This window comes from Canis lupus, chromosome 1, assembly GCF_048164855.1.
Source record: "Canis lupus baileyi chromosome 1, mCanLup2.hap1, whole genome shotgun sequence".
Classification (NCBI taxonomy): domain Eukaryota; kingdom Metazoa; phylum Chordata; class Mammalia; order Carnivora; family Canidae; genus Canis; species Canis lupus.
In genome coordinates, this window is record NC_132838.1 from 109,218,037 (window position 1) to 109,241,963 (window position 23,927).

The 23,927-nt window shown below is 42.5% G+C and overlaps 1 protein-coding gene across 3 annotated transcripts in view; it reads right to left on the reverse strand.

Annotated features, from left to right (window-relative positions):
- Positions 1 to 5,777: 5,777 nt before the first annotated feature.
- The window catches only part of SAE1 (SUMO1 activating enzyme subunit 1), an 82,746-nt gene continuing 64,596 nt past the window's right edge, over positions 5,778 to 23,927 (reverse strand). For all 3 annotated transcript variants that reach the window (XM_072773861.1, XM_072773863.1, XM_072773860.1), the window contains exons 8-9: positions 10,948 to 11,017; positions 5,778 to 6,847 (exon numbers count right to left, since the gene is read on the reverse strand). In XM_072773861.1, coding sequence (XP_072629962.1) covers positions 6,755 to 6,847; positions 10,948 to 11,017 — 163 coding nt within the window. In that variant the 3' untranslated portion in view covers positions 5,778 to 6,754. The remainder of the gene's footprint in view (positions 6,848 to 10,947; positions 11,018 to 23,927) is intronic.

A 23,927-nucleotide genomic window follows, 5' to 3' on the forward strand; every position in this document is an offset into this window, starting at 1 on the left:
TGGTAGCGGGGAAATGGCCCTTCTAAAAGATCAGGGTAAGGTAAATGGGAACAATCACTTTGGAAAGGAATTTGGCAAAAGCTTGTCAAGCAAAGGATGCAATTATCTATACCAGCAATTGCCTTCCTGGGTGTCCTCCCTTAGAAGTGCATGTGCACAAATGTCCAAGTCTGCTTTAGGCATGCAACAGAATAACAGCACGTTAGCTGGAATGAACTAGAACTCTATGAACAAGCAACAAATAATGGTGAGCAAAAATTAGAAAAAAGCAGGTGGCAAAATGATGGTGGGTACCTGGGTGTTTGTTCTATTATTCTCCATATTTTCCGCCATGCTTAAATGCTTGTGCACAGAGCCCAAGGCCCCTGGCGGGATGGGGTGGGGGGTGGGGGGTTCACACCCAGCTCTCTGGCAGCTTGGCTCCCCTGCAGAGGATGCTTCGTACTGCCACAACCAACTGCTTTCCCTTGTCAGTAACAGTTAGTGGAACTATTGACATGGCTGAATGAGGCCTATCAATTTTATTGTTTTCTCTTTGTGTTCTGGTTCCCTCTTTCCTGTCTTCTCGTGGATTATTTGAATACTTCCTCCGAGATTTTGCTCTCAGCAGTTCAGCTTTTAGTAGTACCTACCTCTCCTCGGTCTATTTGGGGTCCGTATTGTACCACTTCACTTACATTGTAGAATCGGCCACTGCATAGGCCACAGGTCCTTCAGACCCTTCCCACCATTTGGCGCCATCGTGGTGACACGGCTTACATCTCCACACATCACAAATCCCACAAGGTAGTGGCATAACTTTTGCTTTCAAAATCATATAGATTGCAAAGAAATCTAAGAGGCTAGAGAGTCCTTAGCAATCTTTCACCACCGGGTTACCATTTATAGAAAGTACTCTTCGATGCAGCCTGAAGTTCCAAGTTTCTCCTGGGATAACATCCCCCAAGGTTGAAGAACTTCCATTAGCATTTTGTATAGTGTATTTCTGCCAGTGACAAGATCTCTTAGGCTTCTTTTATCCGAAAATACTTGTTTTAACTGGTTATAGAATTCTGGGGTTGACGGTTTCTCTTCAGCCTCTTGATCCGTCTCTGATCGCCATCTTTACTGGAGAACTCCAGGAACACCTGAATCACAGTCCCCCTGCTTGTAATGTGTTGTTTTTATCAGGCTGCTTTCAAGACTTTAAAAAAATCTGTGCCTCTTTTTAGACTGGATAATTCCTACCAATGTATTTCCAGTGCATGAAGTCTCTCATCCCCATTCTGCTATTAGGTTTACCACTAAAATTGCGGGTACTGTATTTTCTGGGTTAGAATATCCATTTTGTTCTTTAATATTTTCTATTTCTCTGCCAAGATTTCTCATTTTTCAGCATTACACAGGTAATTTCCTTTTACCTGTTGTAGCATAGTTATAATAAATAGTTGCTTAAAATCCTTGTCTAATTCCAACACTTTTTTTTTTTTTTTTTTTTAATGTAGGCTCCAGGGATCCCGGGGTGGCGCAGCGGTTTGGCGCCTGCCTTTGGCCCAGGGCGCGATCCGGGAGACCCTGGATCGAATCCCACGTCAGGCTCCCGGTGCATGGAGCCTGCTTCTCCCTCTGCCTGTGTCTCTGTCTCTCTCTCTCTCTCTCTGTGACTATCATAAATAAATAAAAATTAAAAAAAAAATAATGTAGGCTCCACACCCAACACGGGGTTTGAACTCACGACCTTGCAAGAGTTGCATGCTCTACCCACTGAGCCAACGAGGCACCCCCTAACATTTGGGTTCTCTTGGTCATCTTATCTTTTCCCTTGAGAATGAGTCACATTTCCCTAATTCTATGTATACTAATTAGGTAATTTTGAAATGTGTCTGGATATTCTGTTAACATTGTAGAACATTCTGGATCCTGTTATATTCCTCCAAAGGATGTGAAAAGGTCTTATTGTGGCGATATTTGTATTTGCTAGACCCGACCAGCTGCAGTGGGTAACTGTAAATCCAGATCTCTTCAGTCCTGCTTTGAGTTGGCCCCACACATCCATAGCGTCCTGGTCAGCAAGAGACTTGGGCTGAATTTATAGATGTAACTTGGGGGAAGGAACTTCCCTAGCACTCTCCTTTCAGATCATTGTGGTTACTCTCCCTATAAATATTTAATATTATTAATTAATTAATTAATTATTAATGTATTATTAATTTAATATTATATTTAATATTTATTTTATACTAAACTATTCTTCAGGCCAGTAAGACAGTTGGGTTTAGCTGCCTGGTGCAGTGTCAGTGGCTGCAGCCTGCTCTCCAGCTAATACTGCAGAAAAACGAACACATACCAGAAAACTCATACTGAGGTGGGCTTTTCCTGCAACTTTCAACTCACTCCCTATACCAAATCCACCTGCTTTTGATCAACTCTCCAAAGCCTCCCAGTAGCTTTTATTTTCAGTATTTCGTCTAGAATATATAGTTTACTTGTGGGGGTGGGGCGGTTGTCTGGTAGAAGTTTACTCCACCACACCAGAAACAGAACTTCTGTATTTTCTTTTTAATAGACCTAAACCTATTATTTTTTTAGGATTCAAACTGGGGAATCCTACACCCCACTATCCAGGTCATATGCAAAGTGTCAGAGACCCAGGTACAAAGTCAGAATGGCCATATCTTATTAGCAAAGTCCAAAGGGCTCCTAATAAAACATGAGAAGGATCAGTAGTTCCAGGAGGAAAGGAAACATCTAAAGTTATCCCTGTGGCCTTCTCTCTTAGAACCAAGGTGCTGGGTGGTCCCATGACTTGGCAGAGGCTCAGAGCACTTGGCAAATGAGGTCCAGAGCTGAATCTCTGCCACTGGCACACTATGCCCCCCTCTAGCAAGCTAATCCCCAACTTGAACCAGCACTCCTCACCCACCCTGCAATGGTTGCTTCCTGAAGCAAGATTTATTTTTCATTGTTTATGTTGTTTTTTCCTTCCTTAAAAACTATGACTGTGTGTCTTTGTAAACCTTTCAGTTCTGCACTACACACACCTATTATCTATCCAAACAACAAATGACATTGTAAAAATGCTACCACGCTAGTCTTTTGGAAGGAATCAACATCTCAAATGCATTTATATACTCTATAACCGTGGCATCGGGCTTTGAGGAGTCTTTCTCAAGCATGTGCAAAGGAAACCAGCTCCATGTCACTCAACAGCAGACTGATTAAATAGCTTATGGTTCATCTGTGGTTTTGGAATTCAATGCACAATGCACTGACAAGGATCTCTAAGACATTGTGGGGAAAAAAAGCATGTTGCAGAAAAAGTTACACATAATAGCAGCTAACAGGGAGCAACTTCTACTCAAAAGAATGTATTCATTCATTCAATTCCCACATGATCAGAGGAATGTACTATTACCCCATTTTACACATGGGGCAACGGAGGCACAAAAGGTCACTTGCCCAAGGTCACAGAGCTAAGTAGTAGAGTCTGGGTCTAAATCTGACAGTCTGGAAAGATTCACTGTCAAAGGCTGCCAAGAGTGACCTCTGGGAGGTATATATGAAAGTGGATACTGCTAATATATCCAAAAAGCATCTCACATTTCTCTCCAAAATCCTGAATTTATCTGTGAAGTCAGCTGCTCCTGCTATATGGCCAACCTTGAGCTGCCAGGCCTATGAGGCAGTAGGGAGGAATCTTTTCACCCATGTATATGTATATTGCTTCAATTATGTTACTACAAGCTTAAAATCAAAATCTGCCTGCCCTTCTGGATCCAGCTGAAGGCCCTCCCTGAACACCTGGGGCTGCCAGATTGTTTTCAGTGGCGACTGGGTCTCAGGACCTTGTGGAGGCAAAGCCCCAGTCACTAACAAGTAGTGGTACCACTAAATAAATGTCCTCTAAGCACCTTGTGTAAAAGCCTTCCCATCAGCCCCCATTTTGCCCATACTTGTTAGGTCAGACTGTACCTTCATTTACAGTATGAACATGACAACAGCATCGATCCCCATGGGGGAGCTGTGAGGATTCAAACAATTTAGTTAATGTGCAAGTATTTTTCAAGGTACTACGCAGGTAGTGTGAGCATGTTGGCTATTAAACACTTTTGACTTGCCAACTCCAACCTAAGCCTCCATTTTCTCATCTGCAAAGGGCAAATAGGACATACCTCAATAGATAAACATTTGTATTTACCAAAAAATATGCAAGAAACTGATAAAAAAGGGTCTCTGCTGTAAAGGGAAACCACAGAATAAAGGTTTCCGATGGGACTGAGAGCTTTTTATTGTCATTTTTTACCTTTGCTTTTTTTTTTTTTTTTTTTGGTAGCACCTGTTCCACTAGAATGTTCTGAGGCTTCAACTTAACAGTTTGGCTACTACACATACCACAGACAACAGAAGTGGGGTATGGAGTGGAAGAAACCTGGCAGCCCCAAAGACAGCCCACTTCCTTTCATTTAGTAACTCTAGCATCCCAAAAGTATTTGTTACCTTCACAGATTAGATCTCTTTCCCAAGTAGCTACATTATCTCCTGGAGGTATTAGAAACCACAGGATGATCACTGTGCTCCTCTGGAGACTTGAGGAAAACCAGTTTTATGATAATGCTAACATGTAATGTGGGAGAACATGAAATTTGAAGAAATGAGAATAGAGACATTGCTTGCCTGGGGCTGGCAGCTTCCAGCACCACCCCCAGATTCCCGAAGGGTCCTTTCTGGATGACTCAATTTCTGCCATTTAGTGGTACAGGGGTGGAAAAGTTTGAAGAGCTTCAGGGAAGATTCTAGGATGACAATCTTGTTTTTATCCATCCAGACCCACCTACTCCCCCTTGTGACGAAGGCCCCACACTGCAAAGTAAAAGGGTGTCATTGGCCTAAAATTTCAAAGGGTGAGATTCATCCATTGACAAAAAACACTGACCTTGGTGCCCCTGACTTGACACTGATGGGGTCCAGAAAGGGGCCCCTCCAGAAATGCAGTCCTAGCTAGGGAGGAGAGCTGATCAGGAGGGTCAGGGAATGGAGTACCTCCTCCCAGGGGAGACCAATTGTTTTCTTTTCTCAACACAGCAGGGCTGAAATAGGAAAGGGGTGAATTTGTTCAAACTGGCCAGACTCACACCTCACACACTTTTACAACAAGGCAAAATCCAAGGAGGGTGATGAAAACTGGAGCAAGCTCAGACTATCGAGTCAAGATAAACCTGGTATCCCGAGCTAACGAAAGCTTTGATCCCACCGGCTGTGGGACTTGAGGCATATTACTTAAGTGGCACTTAACTTTAAGGTAGCATCAGCATCCCGTCTTTTATTTCTCGTTAATATAGTTTTTGTTGGGACGCCTGGGTGGCTCAGCAGTGGAGTATCTGCCTTTCACCCAGGACATGATCGTGGGGTCCCAGGATCGAGTCCCACATCAGGCTCCTTGCATGGAGCCTGCTTCTCTCTCTGCCTGTGTCTCTGCCTCTCTGTGTCTCTCATGAATAAATTAAAAAATATATATATATATATATACATATATATATAGTTCTTGTCACTGAGAATAGCCACTATTGAATTGGTCAACGAACATTTGGAACCAGAAGCTTTTATGTGCTCTACAATTTGAGCACTCTAACTCTTGTTGCATTACCCAGAAAAACAATGGCAGAAATGGTGAAAGAGGGGAGGAATCTCTGAGTCATACTGAAGCATCCAGTGATATTTCTTTAGGTTAAAAAAGACCATTGGGAGGATCACTCCCTGTTAGAGGACGGGGTTTGTAATGTGGAAAAACAACAGGTAAATCCTAAAGCAAATAACTTTATTTCTATCATTCCTTTTTCAAGAACCAAGGAAATATAGAAAATATAAAACAACACAAACAGCTGCAATTCAATTTGGGGGTCGGGGAAGGCGGGTAAAGAAGGAATGGCACAGCCCTTTAAAGCAACTTCCAGGACGGCCTGAGCCGCATCAGGTGTGGGGGGGCCCTGAGAAGACAGGCTCCTATGTCCCAGCTTGGGCCCCAATACATCAGAATCCTCAGAGGGTGGGACCCTGGAATCTGCCTTTTTAAAACAAGTTTTCCCACTCACGTTCACTTAGCAAGGTCTCGCCCTAAAGCCCAAGGGAACTTTGGTAACATTTCCTCTCTTCCAAAATCCAGGCTGAAACCCAACTAATCCTGAACTAAAACTCAAGAACAGCACACCAGATGCCACCTGTTGTTTTTCAGGGTCTCAAACTCTGGAGGAAATACATCCCGCCTGCCACGTCTTTTCCCCTCTAGGGCACCTGTCTGCATTTGGAACTGTTGCTCCACTAGTGTTTCATCAGGCCCAGCCTTATTCTCCACCTGGAGTCCTGCTTTTCTCTGTATGACAGCGGGCAGGGAGTAACTCCAAGAAGGTGGCAAGAGGATCCTACATAACGAGGCGTGCTGGTTCCTGGCAGGTGTCTTCTGCAGGGCCCCAGAGGGCTGGTGATGCCGTGGCAGCACCAGGACAGAGGGATGCATCAGTGGGGGCATTCAGGTGATGGCTGGCAAACAGCCCTCCACAGTGCTGCAACAGACAGCCAGTCCCTACACCCTTTGCTGAGCAGCTGTTGGTGCATGGAAGTCAAACATCTGTACAAGCTCAGTGCTCGCAGAAAATGGTTTGTACTTGGTCCAATGGCTTCACTTTTCCCCTGTCTGGAGTTGCCTTCGTGGGGGAAGGGGACAGGGCACACATGTGGGCAGGCTGCAGGTCAGCATCTCCAGGGCTGCCAAGTCTTAGGTTCACTTGGGGCCGAGGCATTCCACAATCCCATTCCCCTTCATGCCATCAAAAAAGAAGAAGTTGTTGTGAGGAGGGTCCCTTTGAGACAGGGCCTGGGAAGAAAAACAAGATGAGGGTTCAGCTCAGACGCTTTCAAAGGGCTAATATGGAGAGAAAAAAAAAAAAGAAAAAACCCAGATCTTCTAAAACTTAGCAGCGCTTCTCAAAAGAGGTTAAATTTGCTCCTCAGGAGTTAAGCGGCTAGTTTGAGACACAACTGTGACTGCCATGTCTCTCTGAGCTGTCCCTGATCACCTCTGTGTCTCTGGACAGGTCACTTAGCCTCTCTGAACTCCACTTCCCCACATAAATGAAAGTAGCACATGTGTTATCCTAGGCTTTAAAAGAGGTGATGTGGGTAGCCCGGGGTGGCTCAGCGGTTTAGCACCACCTTCGGCCCCGGGCGTGATCCTGGAGACCCGGGATCAAGTCCCATGTCGAGCTCCCTGTATGAGCCTGCTTCTCCGTCTGTGTCTCTGCCTCTCTCTCTCTCTCTCTGTGTCTCTCTCATGAATAAGTAAATAAATAAAATTAAAAAAAAAAAAAAAAAAAAGAGAGGCGAGGATGTTCTTCAACCATGTGAAACGCTCCACATGGAGAAGCACTGCTGGCAAACAGCAGTAATAATTATTTAGTACTACTGGACGGAGAAAGGTGGCGGCCCTCATCACCTGCGGGACATACACTGACGCAGAAGTGGCTCTTCTATGAGGAGACATGCTGCCTGCCTTCTTCTGCATGACAGGTTAGGGCTGGGATCCAGAGAGCCGGGGAGTGCTATTTAGCCATGGAAATGGTAATTATCTTGTGGGGTTAACAGAAGCACTTTTAAAGGTAAGACTAGACCTCCTGAAATTACATGCTGAATCATGTGTACACATGTGCACTGGAGAAAGGATTCATAGGTGTCAGTGAGTTTTCTAAGAGGTTCTTACCTCAAAAAGGGTTACCATTTAAATATGAGGACACTGTCCAAGCAAGCCATTGGGCAGGGTTTAAAGGTTCCCAGGAGCACCACTCCTGTCATTCATAGGGCATTTTACGAGGCCTGAACTACTTCTTTTTGAATTAAGCGCCAATCTCAACCTGTTTCTTCATCTGTAAAATGGGGATGATTATACCTACTTCAAGTGGTTATTCAGCCATCTGTCCATGGAAAACTTATAGAGCATCTACTCTGTGCCAGGTCATGGTAGGTACTAAGGATTTTGAGGAATGGCATGCTCCTCTGGGCTTACATACAAAATGGCAAATCAATAGCACGTGCCTGCTACAGTTTTCAGTGAACATGAGATGCAATCAAGCTTGTAATACATCTGGCACATACCAAATTATCAAAAAGTGGAAGCTGCCATGAGTAATGGAGCCAGAGATCCCTAGGATCCCTCTGAGGACCCCAAGCACTCAGCCAGGAAGAAGGGCCCACAACCCTACATTAGAACTCCTATACCCCAGAACTCAATTACAGGAGATGACACAATAGAATCCAGTATGGCTGCCACTGACACCATCACCACTAGTACTGCAGACAGGCCTAGAGGGGACAGTGGGAGGCAAAAGACAGAGGACTGACACCTAAGGAAGCATGACAGAAGAGGGGACATTGACAGAATATGTGGTATTTGAAATGATGGAAGGAAGGAAGGAACAATGAGGATTCCAGGGAACAGACTTACATTTGCCCTCCAACTCCTAATGTTTACTTGTTATGGATGGTTAGATGGTCCTCAGGAGAGAAGGGGGGGTCCTGCAGCCTTCAGATTGTGGGACCCTGATGCCAGCTGGCTGAAGGTTGAATGGTATTAAGTAAGGGGGGTGGGTGGCGGGGACAAGACACCAGGCAGGCCATGGGGTGAACACAGGGCTAAAGGTAAAGTGCTTTCCAAGCAAGATGGGGGTAGGGGGAGATTCCAAACACACCCAGCAACCAAGAATGCAGAGTACTCTGGCTGTCTGGGATAAACAGAAACAAGATGCGAGCAACAGCTGTCCCCAGCAGGCAGGAAGGAGGGGGCTGCATTAGAGGTTAGGACTGGGATGTGGGGAAGCCACTGCAAACAATGGGGTCAAGGACAGCCACCCTGACCCCTAATCTCCACCCCACATGAAAAACCTAGCGAGCAGTTTCTTGGTGAGATGTACAAAGTGAGGCTGAAACCACAAAGACAGTGCCCCCGGTTCCATGCAGATAGCACGTGAAGCATGAGGGCTGTGTGGTGAAGGGCACAGGCTCAGAGACCAGTCCTGGGTTCTAATCCTGGCTCTACCACTTCTTTGCACCTCAGCTCCTCCTCTATGTATCAGGGGTGGTCACAATAGTCCTACTTCATAGGGCTGTTTTGAGGATGAGTGCATCCATGTGAAGAGTATGGTCTCTGCATGGTACAGGGCGGGCATTTCAATAAATATTGTTACTGTTGTTGTCACTATAGGCTACAAAAATGAGTGTGTTCCCTTAGGATTCTCCGATTATTGTGCTCCTTCTTCCTGAGTTTGTCCATAGGTGGCTTCAGAATACTTCTCAACAGTCTTCTGGGCAGCCACAATTGAGGCTGCCCACAATTCTGGGCAGCTTATATTGGGCATATAAGCTACAATTTTCGGGCAGCCCCTCTGGCCCAGCGGTTTAGAGCCGCCTGCAGCCTGGGGTGTGATCCTGGAGGCCCGGGATCAAGTCCCGCGTCGGGCTCCCTACATGGAGCCTGCTTCTCCCTCTGCCTGTGTCTCTGCCTCTCTCTCTCTCTATGAATAAATAAAATCTTAAAAAAAAAAAAAAAAAGCAAGCTACAATTTTCATAGCAGTCTGAATTAAGCAGAAGGCATGAACACCCAAACAGGTGTGGCCATCACATCCCTCTCTTCTTCTCCTTATCTCTCTGGGGCTCGCCAGGAAAGAAGAGAGGAGAAAAAAAAAAAAAAAAAAAAAAAAAAAAGCCTTAAAGATGGTAGGACTGTCAAATTGAGTCAAATGAAAAAAAAAAAAAAAAAATTGAGTCAAATGTCTCCAGAGCAAATTTACGGACTTAAAGACAAAATAGTAAGAACTAAATCTCCAGGGAACCCTGGGTGGCGCAGCGGTTTGGCGCCTGCCTTTGGCCCAGGGCGCGATCCTGGAGACCCAGGATCGAATCCCACATCGGGCTCCCGGTGCATGGAGCCTGCTTCTCCCTCTGCCTGTGTCTCTGCCTCTCTCTCTCTCTCTGTGACTATCATAAATAAATAAAAATTAAAAAAAAAAAAAAAAAAAAAAAAAGAACTAAATCTCCAAATGGTCCTCCTAAGCTCAAACACAACATGTAAATGAGCACAGAAAATAATTTAACTAGGCATGACTCTGCTCCATGAAAAAGGACAAAGCATCACTACAAAGTTACTGAAGCAGTCAAGAACCTACAAAAGGAAGATTGTTGTGGGGCAAATGTCAAAGCCCCAAAGAAAGTATTCTGGGATATGCTGTAGTTTTGACAACCAGAATGTTCCAGAAGAGAAAAGGTGGGCTGTGCTAGTTATTGGTTACGTAACCCCAGGTGAAATATTTCGCTTCTGAGAGGGACAATGACACCAAACCTAATGTGATCACAGGTCACCCTCTATAGAGCCTTGTGAGGCTCCTGGGTTAGTACACATGCTCCACTGGTATGGAATGAATGCCCCCTTCTGAATAAATACCCATGGTGTGTGCATAACAAGAGGAAGCTCTAATGCCATGTCATGGACAGAGAAAAACCACATGAAGCAGAAGAGCACAGGTTTTGGAGCCCCATATCTGGGCTTCAGTGCCCTCCCTTTAAATGGAGATCATCAGAGTATCATTTCATAGAGCAAGATACATGGCAAATATCATAAGCACCACATAACTCAGCAGTATAGTTAGGGGACAGTCTGCAGACAGTACCTGAAGGACACTATGCCCAGTTCTAGGCTTAGCACAGAGTAGACACTCAAAGATCATTTGCTGTATGCTCATCTGAACAGGCTGGAGAGAATAGGATGAGGTAGGAGGGTGAAGAAAGGAAAAGGGCAAGTCACAAAACAAAGATGAATAGAGTCCGAGAAACCAGGCAGCTCTCTAAGGTTAGCCAGGGGTTCTCTCTGGTTGGCACACCGACAAGACCATGGTGGATCAACGATCTGCTTCAAAGGGATTCTTTACCTTCACAATTTCCTGGGCCAGGATCCCTCCAACCACTGCACACACTGGGGCCATCTCAGAGAAGCAGTACCTAGAAGAGAAGACAAATGAAATGGAGCCCTGAGGAACAGGAAGGCTGGTAGATATCTGGCAAAGGTCAGTAGTGGGCTCACCTGAATGAAAACATCTACCGGGAGGAGTCAACTCAGACAGCAATGCTAATGCTGGCACCTAGGTATGAAAATGAAATCTGCTCCAGGAGGTTAGTTGGGAAAGACCTCTGAACCTCGCAAGGCAGGCAGGAATTGTTTCACAACATTTTTTGTTTAAGTTAAAGGAAAGACTATATCTGTGCTTCCTAAAAATAAGGTCCAACAAATATCAGATGTTTCAGTGCCCCGGTCACATTCTCGCAATTCTCTTCTTACCCACAATGGGCAGTGGGTTCTATCTGCTGTTCCCAGACAGATGTCAGGGAGAAGGCCTGTGTTAACATGTAGGAGGCATGGGAAATCTGGGGCCTGAAATTGAAGCATGGGGGCAGGAAGTCTTTGCTACTCACATAGATACCAACCCTTGTGGGCCAGGATGAGGCAACCAGAGGACAAATATTAGCTAATACTGTCACCTGTCCCTCCAAATCACCACTCCTGGGCAGTATAACACTCTCCCACCATCTCCCCAGAGGAAGTGTGTTCTGTCAGTTCCCAGCCCTGAAACAAAGGTATTTTCTAAATGAGCAAAGTGGAACACAGAAAAGTTAAAGTGAAAGCTTACCTAAGGAACCCTACCACCAGGAGACTACCACAAATCTTTCCAGTGTGATACACATCCTTCCTGATTTGGGGCAGCCCGGGTGGCTTAGCGGTTTAGCGCTGCTTTCAGCAGAGGGCATGATCCTGGAGACCCGGGATCGAGTCTCACATTGGGCTCCCTGCATGGAGCCTGCTTTTCCCTCTGCCTGTGTTTCTGCCTCCCTCTCTCTGTGTGTATCTCATGAATAAATAAGTAAAATCTTTAAAAAAAAAAAAAAAAACAAACAAACAAAAATCCTTTGTGATTTTTAAAAGTGCACATATCTAAACACATATAATTAAATCATGTTTTATATAAATATATAAATTATAATAAATTATAAATATATAAAATACTATGAATAAATTATATATTATATAAATATTTATGTATATTATATATATATATATAAAAGTCATTAACTCTGCTCTGTAATCTACTGATGGATATTTAATCTGTTCAACAATGCAAACAAGTATCTTGGCATAGGTGTCCAATAATTCTTTATGGCAAATTTCTAAATACAGAATTTCTGGATCCTGACACATTGTGCCAAAATGCCCTCAAGAAAAGCTTTACCATTTCAACTCCCATCAACCTTGTGTGAAGGTGCCCATCCCCCCACACCCTGGTGGGACCAGTATTTCCATCTGTACAATCACAGAGGTTAACTTTTCCTCTGGATTATCAAGGTCCTTCATAGATTATCAAACAGAGAATGATAACAAAGAAAAACTAGTCACAAAAAAAAAAAAGAAAGAAAGAAAAACTAGTCACTCATTATCCCACTACTCAAAGATAATCAAACGTGGAAATATTTTCCTTTAAAAAAAAATACACCTGTATTCTGTGCAATTATACTATACAATTTAATATTCTTTTTTTCTCTTTTAAATAGTATATTATCTCAACAAAATGCTAACAAACCTAACCAGCAACATACATAAAAGATTATACACCATGACTAAGTGGGATTGATTTACAACCAGAAATGCAAGGTTGGTTTAGTATCTGAAAAATCAGTCAATGTAGTATTGCCGTATTAAATGAATACAGGGACCATAAACACATGATCATCTCAACAGACAGAGGGGAAAAAACGTGACAAAATCCAGCCCTCTTGATGATAATAACACCTAACAAACCGAGAACAGAGGGAAATTTCATCAACCTGATGAAGGGCATCTATGAAAAGTCTACAGCTGATATCATACTTAATGGTGAAAGACTGAAAGCTTTCCTCCTAAGATTGGGGATAAGACAAGGACGTCTGCTCTCACCACTTCTATATGACATTATACTAGGGGTTCTAGCCACCACAATTAAGGAAAGAAAAATGAATGAGACTGACAGATTAGAAAGGAAGAAGTAGATAACATGATCGAGTATATAGAAAATACTATGGAATCTACAGAAAAATTACTCAACTATTAAATTTAATCAGCAAGGCTGTAGGATATAAGATTAATAGACAAAAATGAATTGTATTTCTATAAATTAGCAATGAACATTTTTTTTTGTTTTTTTTTTTTTTTTTAATTTTTTAAATTTATTTATGATAGTCACAGAGAGAGAGAGAGAGAGGCAGAGACACAGGCAGAGGGAGAAGCAGGCTCCATGCACCGGGAGCCTGATGTGGGATTCGATCCCGGGTCTCCAGGATCGTGCCCTGGGCCAAAGGCAGGCGCCAAACCGCTGCGCCACCCAGGGATCCCGCAATGAACATTTTGAAAATGAAATTAAGACCTCCATTTATATTACCACCCAAAAGTATAAAATATTTAGGAATAGCTTAACAATAGTGTAAAACTTACATTCTGTAGACTACAAAACATTTTTGAACAAAATAAAATAAGTAAATAAATGGAAAAACATCCCACACTCATGATCAGAACACTGAACACTGCTAAGGTGGCAATACCCCCCAAATTTATTCTATATTTTTGGCATAATCCCCATCAAATTACTAGCTGCCTTTTTTGTAGAAATGGGAAAATCCATCCTAAAAATTTGTATGGGAATGCAAGAGACCCAGACTAGTCAAAAGAATTGTGAGAAAGAAGAAACTCACATGTCTCAATTTCACAACTTACTACTACTACTACAAAACAATAGTACTCAAAATACTGTGGTACTGGTATCTATATTGACGGACATATAGATCAGTGAAATAGAAGTAAGAATCCAGAAATAAATACCTATATCGTCAACTGATTTGTGTCTGTATGTGTGTGTGTTTAAAGATTTTATTTATTCATGAGAGACAGAGAGAGAGAGAGAGGCAGAGACACAGGCAGAGGGAGAAGCAGGCTCCATGCAGGGAGCCCGACGTGGGATTCGATCCCGGGTCTCCAGGATCGTGCCCTGGGCCAAAGGCAGGCGCCAAACCACTGCGCCACCCAGGGATCCCCTTTTTATTTTTCTTAATGATTTTATTTATTTATTTGAGAGAGAGCACCAGCAGGGGAAGGGATAAAGGGAGAGGGAGAAGCTGACTCCTCTAGCAAGGAATCCAACCCCAGAACCCTGGGATCACTACCTGAGCTGAAGGCAGATGCTTAGTCAACTGAACCACCCAGATGCCCCTGAAAAAAATCTCTATAACAAACAATACTGGACAAGTGGGTCTCCACGTGCAAAAGAATGAAGCTGAACCTCTACCTCACACCATGCCCAAAAGCTGATTCAAAAATGGTTCACAGGGGGATCCCTGGGTGGCACAGCGGCGTCTCTGCCTCTCTCTGTGTGTCTCTCATGAATAAATAAAATCTTAAAAGAAAAAAAAAAGGCTCACAGATCTAAATATAATAGCTAAAACTACAAAACAGCAATAAATCTTCATGACCTTGGATTAGGCAATGGTTTCTTAAACGTTATCCTAGGAGAAGCAACATGAAAAAAGAAAAAAAAAGATAAATTGTTATTTCATAAAAATTAAAAACTTGTACTTCAAAGAATACTTTTCAGGGGATCCCTGGGTGGCACAGCGGTTTAGCGCCTGCCTTTGGCCCAGGGCACGATCCTGGAGACCGGGGATCGAATCCCACATCGGACTCCCGGTGCATGGAGCCTGCTTCTCCCTCTGCCTAAGTCTCTGCCTCTCTCTCTCTCTCTGTGTGACTATCATAAATAAATAAAAATTAAAAACAAAACAAAGAATACTTTTCATTTCAGAGAGTGAAAAGACAATCCACAGAATAGATTAAAAATTTTGTGAATCATGTATCTGATGAACAACCTGTATATCCAGATTCTATAAAGAACTCTTTTCTGGGAGGATCCCTGGATGGCTCAATGGTTTGGCACCTGCCTTCGGCCCGGGGCGTGGTCCTGGAGTCCCAGGATCAAGTCCCGCGTTAGGATCCCTGCATGGAGCCTGCTTCTCCCTTGCCTGTATCTCTGCCTCTCTCTCTGTGTCTCTCTCATGAATAAATAAATAAAATCTTAAAAAAAAAAACAAAAAACTTTTTTTTAAAGATTATTTATTTGAGAGAGAGAGAGAGAGAGAGAGAAAGTGAGAGAGCATGCGCGCGCACATGAGCAAGAAACCTGATGTGGGACTCGATATCTCAGGACCCCAAGATCATGACCCAAGGTGAAGGCAGATGCCTAACCGACTGAGCCATCTAGATGCCTCTCTATAGAGAACTCTTTATGACTAACAATAAAAAAGAAAAACAGGGAAGTCCAGGTGGCTCAGCAGTTTAGTACCGCCTTCAGCCTAGGGCCTGATCCTGGGGATCCGGGATCGAGTCCCACATTGGGCTCCCTGCATGGAGCCTGCTTCTCCCTCTGCCTGTGTCTCTGCTTCTCTCTCTCCTTCTCTGTGTTATGAATAAATAAATATCTAAAAAAGAAAAAAGAAAAAGAAAAGAATTTAAAAATGCACAAATTATTTGAATAGCATTTTGCTTAAAACATATACAAATGGCCACCAAGTACATGAAGAGATGTTCTACATCATTAGTCATTAAGAATGCAAATCAAAGCTATAGTGAAATACAACTTATTACCCACTAAGGCTAAATTAACAGACAATAACACTTGTTGGTAAGGATGTGGAGAAACTGGAATCCACACAAAAGTGTTGGTGGAGTGGCAAGGCGGTGTGGCTGCTATGGAAGACAGTCTGGCAGTTCCTCAAAATGTTAAACATAAAATTACCATATGATTCATCAATTCCACTCTTAGGTATACACACCCAAGAGAAATAAAAACTTATGCTCACACAAAAACACGTGAATGTTTATAGTGGCTTTAGTCTTTAATTGCCCAAAACCGGGAACAACCCAAATGTCCTTCATCTGGTGAACAAACTGGTGTATCCATACAGTACACTACTGCTCAGCAATAAGAAGAAATGAGCTATCCATTCATATAACGTGGATGAATTTCAAATGAATTAAACTAAGTGAAAGAAGCCAGACTCAAAAGGCTACACATGCTGAATGTATAACATCATTGGAAAGACAGAACTATAGGAATAGAGAACAGATCAGTGGCTACAGAGAAAAAAGAGCTGCCTTGTTATCAAGCACTACAAGGGAATTTTTAGGGCAATGAAACTTTTCTTTCTTTTGTTTTTGGAAAGGGAGAGGGAAAAAGGGAATCTTAAGGCTCCAAATCCAGTGTGGAACCCAAGTCAGCTTGATCTCACAACCCTGAGATCATGACATGAGTCAAAAATCAAGAGTCGAATGCTTAACTGAGCTACTGGGGTACCCCAAGAATGAATAAATGAATATCTATCTATCTATCTATCTATCTATCTACCTTTCCTTCCTATCTCTCTCTCTCTCTTTCTTTCTTTTCTGTAATCTCTATGCCTAATGCAGGGCTTGAACTAACAACTGAGATCAAGAATTGCATGCTCTACTGATGGAGCCAGACAGGCACTCCAAGTTCATGGAACTTTAAAAACAAAAACAACCCACAACTACATAGTCAACTAACCTTTTTTTTTTTTTTTTTTTTTTTTTTAAGATTTATTTGAGAGTGTGAGACAGAGCAAGCACAAGCAAGGGGAACGGGAACAGGGGAGGGAGAAGCGAGTTTCCTACTGAGTTGGAGCTCGATGCAGGGCTTGATCCCAGGACCTCAGGATCATGACCCGACCCAAAGTTAGACACTTAATGGACACAGAGCTACCCAGACACCCCTGGACCACTTTCTTATACCATATTCAAAACTAAATTCAAAATGGATGAAAGACCTAAATGTGAGACAGGAAACCATAAAGATCCTAGAGGAGAACACAGGCAGAAACCTCTCTCATGAATAAATAAATAAAATCTTAAAAAAAAAAAAAAAAAGATAAAAAGCTTCTGTAGAGTGAAGGAATCTAGAAAACCAAAAGGCAGCTTATGGAATAGGATAAGATATTTGCAAACAACATCATGTGATAAAGGGTTAGTACCCAAAACCTATAAAGAACTTACCAAACTCAACACCCCAAAAACAAAGAATCCAGTTACAAAATGGGCAGGAGACATGAATAGACACTTTTCCAGAGAAGACATCCAGATGGCTAACAGACACATGAAAAGATGGTCAACATCATTTATCATCAGGGAAATACAAATCAAAACCATGATGAAAAAAAAGAAAAAAAAAAAAAAAACATGATGAGGTACCACCTCACACCTCTCAGAATGGCTAAAAAAGTTTTTTTTTTTTTTTTTTAATTTTATTTTGATAGTCACACACAGAGAGAGAGAGAGAGAGAGGCAGAGACACAGGCAGAGGGAGAAGCAGGCTCCATGCACCGGGAGCCTGATGTGGGATTCGATCCCGGGTCTCCAGGATTGCGCCCAGGGCCAAAGGCAGGCGCTAAACTGCTGCACCACCCAGGGATCCCTAAAAAAAGTTTTAAGATTTTATTTATCACTCAAAAATAAAAAAAAAATATTTTATTTATTTTTTATTCATGAGAGAGAGAGAGAGAGAGAGAGAGAGAGGCAGAGACATAGGCAGAGGGAAAAGCAGGCTCCATGCAGGGAACCCGATGTGGGACTCAATCCCAGGACTTCGGGATCACACCCTGAGCTGAAGGCGGATACTCAACCGCTGAGCCACCAGATGTTCTAAGAATGGCTAAAATTAATAGAAGAAACAATAGGTCTTGGTGAGGTTGTGAAGAAAAGGGAACCCTCTTGTCCTGTTGGTGGGAATGTAAACTGGTAAAACTGCTCTGGAGAACATTTTGGAGGTTCCTCAAAAAAGATAAACATAGACCTACCCTAGGATACAACAATTGCACTACTAGGTATTTACCCAAAGGATACAAAAATGCAGATTTGAAGGGGCACACGCACCCCGGTGTTATAGCAGTATTATCAACAATAGCCAAACTAAAGAGAGAGCCCAAACGTCCATCAACTGATGATAAAGACGTGGAGTGTTTATGTACACACACACACACACCACACACACACACACACAAACGCACACACACACGAATATTACTCACCCATCAAAAAGAATGAAATTTTGCCATTTGCAATGACATGGATGGAGCCAGAGTGTATTCTAAGTCAAGTCAGCCAGAGAATGACAAATATGATCTCACTCACATGTGAAATTTAAGAAAGAAAACAGATGAACATACGGAAAGGAAGAAAAGAAAAAAAGCAGAAAGGGAGATAAGCCGTAAGTGACTCCTAATGACAGAATAAACAGAGTTGATGGAAGGAGGTGGGGGGGATGGGCTAGATGGGTGATGGGGATTAAAGAGGGCACTTGTGATGAGCGCTGCGTGTTGTATCTAAATGATGAATCACTGAATTCTACTCCAGAAACTAATATTGAACTATATGTTAACAAAATTTAAATAACATTTTAAGAAGAATTCTTAAAATTCAATGAGAAATAACCCAATTAAAAAAAAAACATACATACAACTCATAGAACAAAAAAGAATAAATTTTATTGTATATAAATTTTTAAAAATATTTTATTATTTTTAATAAGTTTATTTCATCTCATATGTATGTATGTATGTATCTATGTATATCATCTCTACATCCAACGTGGGGCTCAAACTCACAACCCCAAGATGAAGAATCACAGTCACGTGCTCCTCCAACTGAGCCAGTCAGGTACCCCTACTATACACATGAAACTTTTTTTAAATACCACTGACCAAAAAAAATTGAATAAATACCACTGAAGAAACAAGTCTAAATTATAAAAATTATACAAGACAAAACAAGCACCAACTGAAGAAACAATCAGATGAATCTAGAATATGGGACATTCTACAATTTAACTGGCCTGGATTCTTCCAAAAAGGAAGGAAGGAAGGAAGGAAGGGAGGGAGGGAAGAGGGGAGGGGGGGAGAGGAGGAGGAAAGTGATAAACTATTCTAGATCAGGAGTTGGAAAGCATTCTCTATACAGTAATTGACAGTAAATTTTTTTGGCCTTTATGCACCATATGGTCCCTAATTAAACTCTTTAAGTCTGCTGTTATAGAGTAGACTCTACAGCTTTTGTAGTAAAGCTTTTACTCTATAGTAAAAACTACAAAAGCTGACACACATAATACGTAAATAAGTAGGTGTGGAATAAAGCTTTATTTACAAAAACAGGTGGCAAGCCATAGTTTGCCAATCCCTACATTAAAAGAGACACAGAATCAAATCCAACTGATAAACCTGGATGCATCTTTAAGCATCATGTCTTCAGTATGCCCCTCCCCCGAAAACAAAAAACAAAATATTAACAATTGAATCTGAGTGGTATATATTTACTACTTTATGTTTTTATTTTTCTGTATGCTTGACATTTTTCATAATAAACGTTATTTTCAACCTGTGCTATAATACTCCATTGTCCTTTGTCATTAACTCTTTAATGTGTTTCCAATTTCTCTTTAAGTATGATAATGAATATCTTATTTATTTAGCTCCACGCTAGGATGAAGCCCATTGCAGGGCTCAAAGTCATGACCCTGGGATCAAGGCCTGAGCTGAGACTAAGAGTTGGATGCTTAACTGACTGAGCCACCCGGGTACCCCATGAATATCTTTTGTAATAAATACTTCTCACATTATTTCTTCAGGGCATATTTTCATTATTAAGGAGAATGACTGGGCCAAAGAAAGAACACTGATTGTAATGACTCCTGATACATATTTCCAAATTGCTTCCTAAAAAGACTGCACCTTTTCCCACCACCCTTGTGAACGATTATACGGGTCTTTTAAAAAAAATCTACAAAGGACTTTGTTGATTTCACATTTGCTAAGACAGAACATGTGTAAGATAAAATACCAAAGGGTCAGTGGTTTTCTCTGGGTAATGGAATTATGAGTGATTTTCATTTTCATCTTTGAATTTATTCTGTACTATCAGATTTTTCCATAACATGCATACTACTTCTATAATTTAAAAACCAGCAACTTCACAAAAGGACAAATATGGTAGGACTCTGCTTACATGAAATAGCTAGAATAACTAAATTCATAGACGCAGAAAGCAGAATAGAGGTTACCAGAGTCTGGGGGAAGGCAGAATAGTTAGTGTTCAATGGGCAAAGATTTTCTCAGTTTAGGATGCTGAAAAACTTCTGGAAATATACAGTAGTAATGGCTGCACAACAATGTGAATAAACTTAATGTCGATGAATTGTACTTTTTGTTTTTAAGATTTTACCCATTCATGAGAAACAGAGAGAGAGGCAGAAGCACACACAGAGGGAGAAGCAGGCTTCTTGCAAGGAGCCCGGACCCCAGGATCACGCTCTGAGTCAAAGGCAGATGTTCATCCACTCGGCCACCCAGGTATCCTTGTACATTTAAAAAAAAAAAAAAAAAAAAAAAGATTTCATTTATTTATTCATGAGAGACACATAGGAAGAGACATAGGCAGAGGGAGAAGCAGGCTCCCTGCAGGGAGAGCCTGATGCGGGACTAGATTCTAGGACCCTGGGATCACAACCTGAGCCAAAGGCAGACACTCAATCACTAAGCTACCCAGGTGCCCCTAAAGATTTTATTTTTAAATAATCTTTGGATGCCTGGGTGGCTCAGTGGTTGAGAGTCTGCCTTCAGCTCAGGGCATGGTCCTGGGGTCCCAAGATCGAGTCCCACGTGGGGCTCCCTTCAAGGAGCCTGCTTCTCCCTCTGCCTCTCTCTCTCTCATGAATATATAAATAAAATCTGGGATCCCTGGGTGGCGCAGCGGTTTGGCGCCTGCCTTTGGCCCGGGGCACGATCCTGGAGACCCGGGATCGAATCCCACGTCGGGCTCCCGGTGCATGGAGCCTGCTTCTCCCTCTGCCTGTGTCTCTGCCTCTCTCTCTCTCTCTCTGTGACTATCATAAACAAATAAAAATTAAAAAAAATAAAATAAAATAAATAAATAAATAAAATCTTAAAAAAAAAAAAGTAATCTCTACATTCAAGGTAGGACTTGAACTCAGAATCCCAAAATCAAGAGTTGCACACTCCACCAACTGAGTCAGCCAATTGCCCTAAAGTGTACATTTAAGAACAGTTTAGGGGCGCCTAGGTGGTTCAGTGAGTTAAGCAGCCACCACTTGGTTTCACAGGTCTGCAGAAAGGTCTGCTGGTGGGGACACTTAGCCCCACGCTGGGTCCCACACTCTGCAGAAAGTCTGCTTCAGGACTTTCTCTCTCTGTCCCTCCCCCCATGCTTGGTCTCTCTCTAAAATAAATAAATTATAAAAGAAAATAAGCAATGGTTAAAATGGAAAGGACCTGGCTGGTTCAGTGGGTAAAGCATGAGACTTTTAATTTCAAGGCTGTAAATTCGAGCCCCACACTGGGTGTAGAGATTACTCAAAAAATTTTTTTAAAAAAGGTTTATATTGTGTCTATTTTATCAAATTAAAAAAATAAAACCTGGGGATCCCTGGGTGGCTTAGTGGTTTGGCGCCTGCCTTTGGCCCAGGGCACGATCTTGGAGTCCCGGGATCCAGTTCCGTCGGGCTTCAGGCATGGAGCCTGCTTCTCTCTCGGCCTGTGTCTCTGCCCCTCCCTCCCTCCCTCCCTCCCTCCCTCCCTCCCTCATAAATAAATAAATAAATCCTTAAAAAATAAATAAAATAAAACCTTTTAAACAGTAAATTATGGGATGCCTGGGTGGCTCGGTGGTTGAGCATCTGCCTTTGGCTCAGGTCATGATCCTGGGGTCCTGGGATGGAGTCCAGCATCAGGCTCCCCACAGGGACCCTGCTTCTCCCTCTGCCTATGTCTCTGCCTCTCTGTGTCTCTCATAAATAAATAAATAAAATCTTAAAAAAAAACAGTAGGTTATATTACATACACAAATTATGAATGTTCATCATAAATGTTTATAACAGTGACAAAGTATTAACAACTTATATACCCACCAAGGTAATGGTTAAATAAATTACCGCCTATCAAACAATGAAACATGAAGCACAAGTGAGACTATGGATTTGTATTTTTGTTGCAAACAGGCCCATGATATGATGAAAAAATAAGGCTATCATATATTAAGTATGATTTTGTTGATATTTAGAAGAGAAAAAATATGAATAAATAATAAGTAGAGAAGTTTATGAAGTGAAATCCTGAAAACATTAGCAGTGGCCACTTTTCCATGGTGTGACTATGGGTTATCCTTTTTTCTTCCTTTTAACACTTTCTGGAAACAGGCATCTGTTCTTTCATAATCAGAAAAGCAATAAATCTCTCTGAAAGAGAATAAATAACCTAACATAATGGACAGTGTCCGTTATCACTGACAGATAAGGGGAATGAAGACTTGTGCACAGCTTTCTCAACTGAAGTGGGCACACCCTGCTCAGAGCTGGCAGTGGGCAATTTGTGAGGGTAGCTCAGCTGCCAGACGGCAGTTCATTTCCCTGCCAGCATCTCAATTCTATCTCAAGCTTTATTTCCCCCTATGTATCCACAGACACTCCACGAGACCACCAAACACCTCTTACTTAAAGGGCCATAGAGCGGAAGTGCCTTAGCATAGGAGGTCCTGGACAAGGTAAAGCAGTTATGTAGAGGGTGGGCAGGGAAAGAAAACACTGGAGAGAAAACCAGCCAGCAGCTAGTTAGGCTACAGCTTTTTCCTTCTCGGGAGGTGAGGCCTGAAATGCACAGGCAAGCCATTCTCCACTCAAGATGCCCAAATGAGTTGACCAAGCTGCACACTCACAGCCTGGCACCCAGCACCAAGCATGCTTGGTGGCCCCGCATGGCCCACCTCCTCCTCCTGCCATGAAGCACAGAGCAGACAATACTTGCTTCTCACACAATCTTCTTCCTCCACCAAGAGACACGTGACTGGCTGTTAGCAGGAGATAGGGACCCCTGACCACACAATGCAAACTTGCTAACTGCTGCCTCTCTTTGGCTGGCAGCTTGGCAGGTGGTTCAAGGCCCCCCACTGGGCCGAACCTAGCTGGGCTTTGGTAGGGTCTAAATAAGGTTGCCAGACACAAGTAAAGGAAGTAGGGAGTAGGAAAGGAAGGGACTCTGATTTACTGGTGAAAAGAAAACAAGGTAGCAGTGTGGTAAGACCTGAGTGAGATCTTGGTTGGCTATATACTAAAACTTTGGGCAAGTGATTATATCTTTCTGAGAATTAGTGTCATCATTTAACTAATGGGAAAATAATAACAATTAAAATAATAATAAAAATGATAATAGACACTTCAAGGAATTATTTTGACAGTTAAATGTGTTGGCACAGGGGGCGCGTGGGTGGCTCAGTCAGCTAAGTGTCTGACTTCAGTTCAGGTCATGATCTCGGGGTCCTGGGACTAATCCCTGCATCAGACTTCCTGCTCAAAGGGAACTCTAGTTCTCCCTCTACCTTTGCCCCTCCCCCTGCTGGTTCTCTCTCCCCGCCCCAAAAACAAACAAACAAACAAACAAACAGTGGCTGTATAGATAAAGCACAGAAAATCCTCATACATGGTACTATTGTTATTAGCTGTATAACCTTGGATGAGTCCCTTAACTTCTCTGAGCGTTGACTGAACGTTTCCTGTTGTGAAGAGAGACCATGTATATAAGACAACCATCACGATGCCTGGGATATAACAGCTGCTCAATAAACTCAATATAGCCATCATCGTTAGTGCTACAAGCTGCAGGCATTGTGGGCACCTGCCAAAGACACTGAAAGAAGGAGACTAAGAAGATCCCAGAACTGCCTAGAAAGGGGTTTCTCACCCAGTCACCATCTGGACCTCTCCAA